General features: G+C 41.1%; 1 protein-coding gene across 1 annotated transcript; it reads right to left on the bottom strand.

The window, feature by feature from the left end:
* Nucleotides 1–4785: 4785 nt before the first annotated feature.
* On the bottom strand, nt 4786–5604 carry LOC109188622. Its single transcript, XM_019339251.1, has one exon. The coding sequence runs from the start codon at nt 5602–5604 to the stop codon at nt 4786–4788; it is 819 nt and encodes a 272-aa protein (XP_019194796.1).
* Between the last annotated feature and the right edge of the window lie 722 nt (nt 5605–6326).

The following is a 6326-nucleotide window of genomic DNA, read 5'->3' as shown; positions in this document are numbered from 1 at the left end:
GACGCGAGGTCGGCCATGCCGGGTCGGCCGGACGTGGCGGCTACGTACACGGGGACCGCAACGGCCAACTTAGACGTAGCACATGCCCTAGGGGTGGTACGAGGTCCGGCCTCGCCTATCGCCGAACGGAAGGGTTGAGGGCTCGAGTCAAAGGACTCCATCCCAGAATCGCTAAAACGTCCTAGGGGCGGTACGAGGTCCGGCTTCGCCTACCGCCGAACGGGCGTAACGCAATCTTAACACCCTAGGGGCGGTATGAGGTCCGACCTCGCCTATCGCCGAATGGAAGGGTTCGGGGCGCGAGTCAAATGACTCCAACCTCGGAATCGCTAAGACGTTCTAGGGGCGGTACGAGGTCCGACCTCGCCTATCGCCGAATGGGCGTAACGTAATCTAGATACCCTAGCGACGGTACGAGGCCTGACCTCACGTACCAACCCCAAAATGATGGATTATATGAACCCGGGGTCCAGATTATATGTTGAAAATGATGAACCTGAATATATGTTGAAAATGACGAACGAATAATAAAACGGTAAATATTGTATTAATCGAACACAAAATGATATTACAGAGGTTCGGGACGTGTAATAACAAGACAAATGTTGTAGGAAAAGTATGAGATAGGAATCAAGTGTCCCTTGTTAGGATAAGGGGAGGGGTTTTTATATGCTACAACCCTCTAACCGCTCCCCCTAAACCGGGGGATGGTTGGATCTGGCGCTTTGACCGCGTCCTAGCTCAGGACCAGGTCCAAAGCGTGGCCCGGGGTTCGCGGGAGGAGTCGCAACTGCCACCGCACGACTCGGACAACGCGGGGACCCCGTCCCGGCTGAGCCGACCCCAAAGGGTGGCCGACCTGGGGTGCGCCGGTCGACCCCGTGGTGGCCGGGCCTACGTAGGCCGACCCCGGGGTGCCGAGCCCATGTTGGCCGACCCCGGGGTGGTTCGTCACTCCGTGTGCACAGTAGCCGGGGACCCCATGATAGTAGCCGGGGACCCCGTGATAGTAGCCGACGACCCCGTGGTAGTAGTTAAGGACCCCGGGGAGGCAGACCCCTCCATGGTCTGTCCGGCCGCGTGCGTAGTCCACTCGGCGCCGGGGGTGATCTGCTCCATATTTCTTTGCTCCAGGTCTGCTCTGTAATTATTCTATCACCATGTATGGATCATAGTTCATGCAAATTATTCTATGGACCTGAGTCCACCTTACAATGTGGACTTGGGTCCAAAACGGCGTCGTTTTCCTACCAAACGATTGCCATCTTACTTTTTAAAAAAATCACTTTTATTTTTTTAAACAATTTTGAATGTTGATGTTGTTCTGACTTAGCTACACAATTTACATACTAAATATTCACAATTATCTTTTAAAAATTTACAATTTGCATACTACGAACACACAATATTAAACATATCACGATTTGATAATTTTGTATTGTATTAAAAAAATTCCTTCTACAGTTGTTAAGTTTTTTTACTTAGAAACACAATTTATATTTTAGAAGTTCACGTTTTCATACTATAAATACACAATTTATAGGTCGTTTAAGACCAGGGTCCATCTTGCAAGGTAAACATTGGCCCATGGTATAACAACTCATAGCAATCGTTACATCGGTTATATCGTGCACCAGCGCGCACAATGCATTGTGCGCCCTATCCAAAACGACGTTGTTTTGTATGTTCAGATTTTATGTGTATTCTGTTAATAATTTATGTGTATTTTGTTTGTGTATTATGTTAAGAGTTTATATGTATTATGTTAATAGTTTATGTATATTCTGTTAAGAGTTTATGTGCATTATGTTATGAGTTTATATGTATTATGTTAAGAGTTTATGTGTAATATGTATTATGTTAGATTATGTATATTCTGTTATGAGTTTATGTGTATTATATTATGAGTTTATGTACATTCGAAACAAGAATTTTATTTTTTTTAGTGTTAACGGTAGAAACGGAAAACGAAATTTCTAAAAAAAAAAAAAAAAAAAACATAACCAAAACGACGTCGTTTTGGCCAGGACGCACAATGCATTGTGCGTCCTTGTGCACCATATAATTTGCCCAACTGAGTCGTTATGCTGTGCATCTATGTGCACCATGCACGGTGCACACAGATGCAAAAACGACGTCGTTTTGACGTCGACTTAAAAAAAAAATAATTCAGAATTGCATAACTACACATTCATAATTTCATAACTATACATCCAGAATTGCATAAATATACATCCGAATTGCAGAACTATACATCCAGAATTGCATAACTACACATCCATAACTTCATTACTATACATCCATAATTGCATAACTACACATCCATAACTTCATAACTATAAATCCAGAATTGCATAACTTCATAACTACACATCCATAATTTCATAACTATAAATCTAGAATTGCATAACTATACATCCATAATTTCATAACTATACATTCAGAAATTATGCACAACATAATGTTGTTGATGGGAATCAAAACTGAATTATTTTTTTTAAATTGGACGCGCGTTTTTAGTCAAAATGATGTCATTTTTGCATCTGTGTGCACCATGATGCACATCATAATTTGCCATAAAATAGCCCAAAAGGGATCAAGGGACAATGAAAGGCCCAACTGAAACACTTTCCCTATAATTAGTACAGTCGTTATATCGTAGACCGCGGTGCACGTGCACTGCGGTAAAAAACGGCGCCGTTTCTTTAAGTAAAAAAACGGCCCGCCGTTATAGTTAACGGAGTCCGCTTGTTTGGTGTATTAAACACCAACTGACACTATAGTATATCTAAACCAACACTGCAGTTATATCAAAATGATACTGCAGTTATAGTGAAATGAAACTGCAGTGTATATAAAATGAAACTGAACAACATTTCACATATTTGAGTGTATATTCTACAATGAAGCTGTAATTATATCAAAATGATCATGTAGTTGTGTTTTAATTAAACTATAGTGTATATAAAATAAAATTAAATAACATTTTCACATATTTGAATCTATAAATATCGAATGAAACTGTAATTGTGTTGAACTGACACTGCAGTGTATACAAAATGACACTGAAAAACAGGGTTACTTTTTGCAAAAGGGTGCGAAACGGCGAAAAACAAACACTGTTTATTTTTATTTAAAAAAAAAAAAACGCACGGTGCATTATATAATTTGCCTAATTAGTATGGTTAGGGCAATGGGTAATGATTCAGGCCAACTGGTGCAAATGAGCCCAGAGGGGATCAAGGGAAAATGAAAGGCCTAACTAAGTAACTCAGTAAGTGCAACTTTCCCAATCATTAATAATTCTTTATAGAAATATTTCATTTTTGAATAATAATTTAACAACATTGCATCGCTGACAACTAAAGAAGTAAAGAACTAAAAATGTTGGTGCTAATTATAGAGAGCTTAATTCTATTTTTTTGCTATAACCTGCAAAAAAAGGGTTATTTTTGTTGGAAAAAATAGCTTAAAATGACATAAAATAGCATGTTAAGTGGCTATTTTGTGGTAGTGAGACGAAGAGATTGATATATTGTACGTTCAAAACGGATAATAGGTGAATGTGATATTGATTCTCAAAGTAGACCCATTAAGTTGGAAAAATAAGAAAGGTGAAGTTTTTGTCCCACATTGGTTTGGGAAGAGGATTTGCCCCGCTATTTAAACAAGAGCTCGTGTAAGGCTTATTGAGTTGTATAGCATAGAGGTTCTCTTTTGCGCGTAGGGAGTGTAAATCAAATCCCAAAATGAGATTGAAAAGGGGGCTTGATTCAAGCCTAAGCTTGTGTGCGTTGGCGTCTATCGTGAACAAATGATAGCTAGAGAGGGTAAACTCTCTGCTTCTACTCCTTTCTTGGCGTACTGTGTTCAGAGCTTTGCTTTAGTTCGCCGAGTTCACTTGTTTGGGTGCTCAAACGTTGAACCGTAGTACGTTTTATCCTGGGAAACCTAGCCCTCTTAGCACTTGTGGGAGGTAGCAAATAAGGTTTTAAGGAAAGAGTGATCGCTCGACTCGTGTTAAAAATCCTACACCAAACACGAGTCTATCTCTTCATCATTTCCTTCCCCTTTTTTCCACAAAAAAATAATAATCCTTATTTTGTAGGATTATTATTCGTTTTTACCAACGGTTATTCAACAATTTTCTCTAAGAAAAATTGTGTTTTTGGTCTTTAAATTATAGGACAAACATTAGGAATGTCAATCTTAACCTGAAACTGATAAATTAATCCAATAAGACAAAAAAAATTTAGGGTTAGTGTCAAAATATTTTAGACCAATGAACTCAAAACCGATAAGTGTAATGACCTGAATGGGCTAGCCCGATAATCTTAGTCACTTAAGACTATTCTTTATTTTAGTGTTGTGGAACAAAATATACAAAGATTTTATATGTAAGCTAATATTTAGTTTTTTTTTTATTAAATTTGTAAATAAAATTGTAATAAATATATTAATAAATTTGTTACAAAATAAAATATGTTTATGAAAATAAATAATGAAAAATAAAATACCCATTATAATTATTATATTATAGTGTAAATATATTAATTAATTACTTTTAGTACAAAGATTTTACATCGTTGTAACCAAAACAACTCTTCCTGCCTCAACAATGTCTCGAGCTCACATTCAGCCTCCAATAATTCCTTAACTGCCTGCGACGTTCTGTCCTCCTTTAACACTGCCAAATGACATCGCAATTTTTTTTATACAGTTCCCAAATTGCCTGGCATGTTCCCCGTTCCACCCCTTCAATTGACGGTTGCAAATATCAATTCACTACCGGAAGCCCATTTCGATCGTCTGACTACATGCCGCCTCGACCTCTTTTGCACATCTTGCGTTAAGTAGCCAGGCAGATTCGAATTTAAACGAACTCCTGGCTGCACGTATTAGACGCGTCTCTAAGTTGTGGAAGATGGCACTATGATCCGAAGCTACTGTAAAGATTTTACGTACCGCTGCTTCCTCGTGCAACCCCACCCAATTAATCGATGCCACCGCCCTGTCTAGCCTTTCCTCCACCCATGCCTCTGTTCCATGGCTTTTTTCCCACGTAAACCGATCCCCCAACATTCCCAGATCATTAAGCTGGTAGTCGCTTAGCGCGTCATTGAAGCATTCAATGATGGCGTCAGGATGTGAATGGTCACCCCGTTTTTCAGAGAGAAATGCAATGTCGTTAAAGTATCCCACGACAACCCAAGGGAGTGATGATCTGTGCTTGAGCTTTCGCAGAAGATCCCACGTAATGTGTCTCTTTGATCTCTCCGGATTACTATAAAAATCGGTTAACCTCCACTTTGGCCTGCCTGGTAGCGTGACTTCCATGTCTATATGATTGTTAGAGAAACTCAGCAGTGAAGCCGACTTCGCATCCCTCCACAATAGCGCTAGACCACCTCCCAAACCCACACGATCCACATTCACCGCCCCTTCAAATCCCATCTTCACCCTCACCTGTTCCACTTTATCTACATTCGCTTTCGTCTCCATTAAGAAGACAAAAAAGGGTCGCTCCTTGGACACTATGCCCAAGAGTTCACGAACTGTCCGGGTGCCACCCAAACCCCGGCAGTTCCAGCTGAGGATACTCATTTGGCCAGGCGAGTTTGGCCCTCCAGACCCGCCGTCATAAGATTTTTTGAATTCTCAGGTATCACCACGTCCTTCACAGTCGCTGCACCATGCGACTCATCATCCTCCGTACGTCTTTTCAGTTCCCCCTGCAACCCAATGCTCTCCTGGACCGTCACCAATGCCAACGGTGAGGGTCCTGTTATAGTAGACGTCGTTGTTAACGGGGTGTCAGACGGCAGTAGCCATTTTGACCCCACTGGTTTGGCTTGCCGTCTCAATCCGACTCGCATCCAACTTCCGAATGGAAACGAATCAGGTTGAATACCATCTTCGTAGACTTTCTTATAGAATTTATTGATGTGGCCCAGGATTCCACAGTAGAAGCAGAAGGCATTTAGTCTTTCGTAACGAAAATAGATCCATTGTGAGGATCCATCTTTGCACATTAGTTTCATACGTCTCTTCAATGGCATTTTAACCAACATCTTCACCCTGATCTGGTAGAAACTCTTCCACGATCCCCCGAAATTGACGGGATCAATCGCGACAAAGGATCCTACGTAATTGCCGATTCGGGTAAGGAATTCCGAGGAAGCATACATCGCTGGTAACCCGTGGATTTGAACCCAGAAAGCAATGGAGTCCAATTGGATATCCAACGGCCGCATCTCCGAAGGTACTCGCTCGCACATAAACATGTGATTCTCAAACGACCAAGGGCCGTCGTCGAGAATCCTCTA

Source organism: Ipomoea nil, unplaced genomic scaffold (assembly GCF_001879475.1).
Source record: "Ipomoea nil cultivar Tokyo-kokei standard unplaced genomic scaffold, Asagao_1.1 scaffold1447, whole genome shotgun sequence".
NCBI lineage: Eukaryota > Viridiplantae > Streptophyta > Magnoliopsida > Solanales > Convolvulaceae > Ipomoea > Ipomoea nil.
The sequence above is the reverse complement of the archived record's forward strand: the minus strand, read 5'-3'. Positions and strand labels throughout refer to the sequence as shown.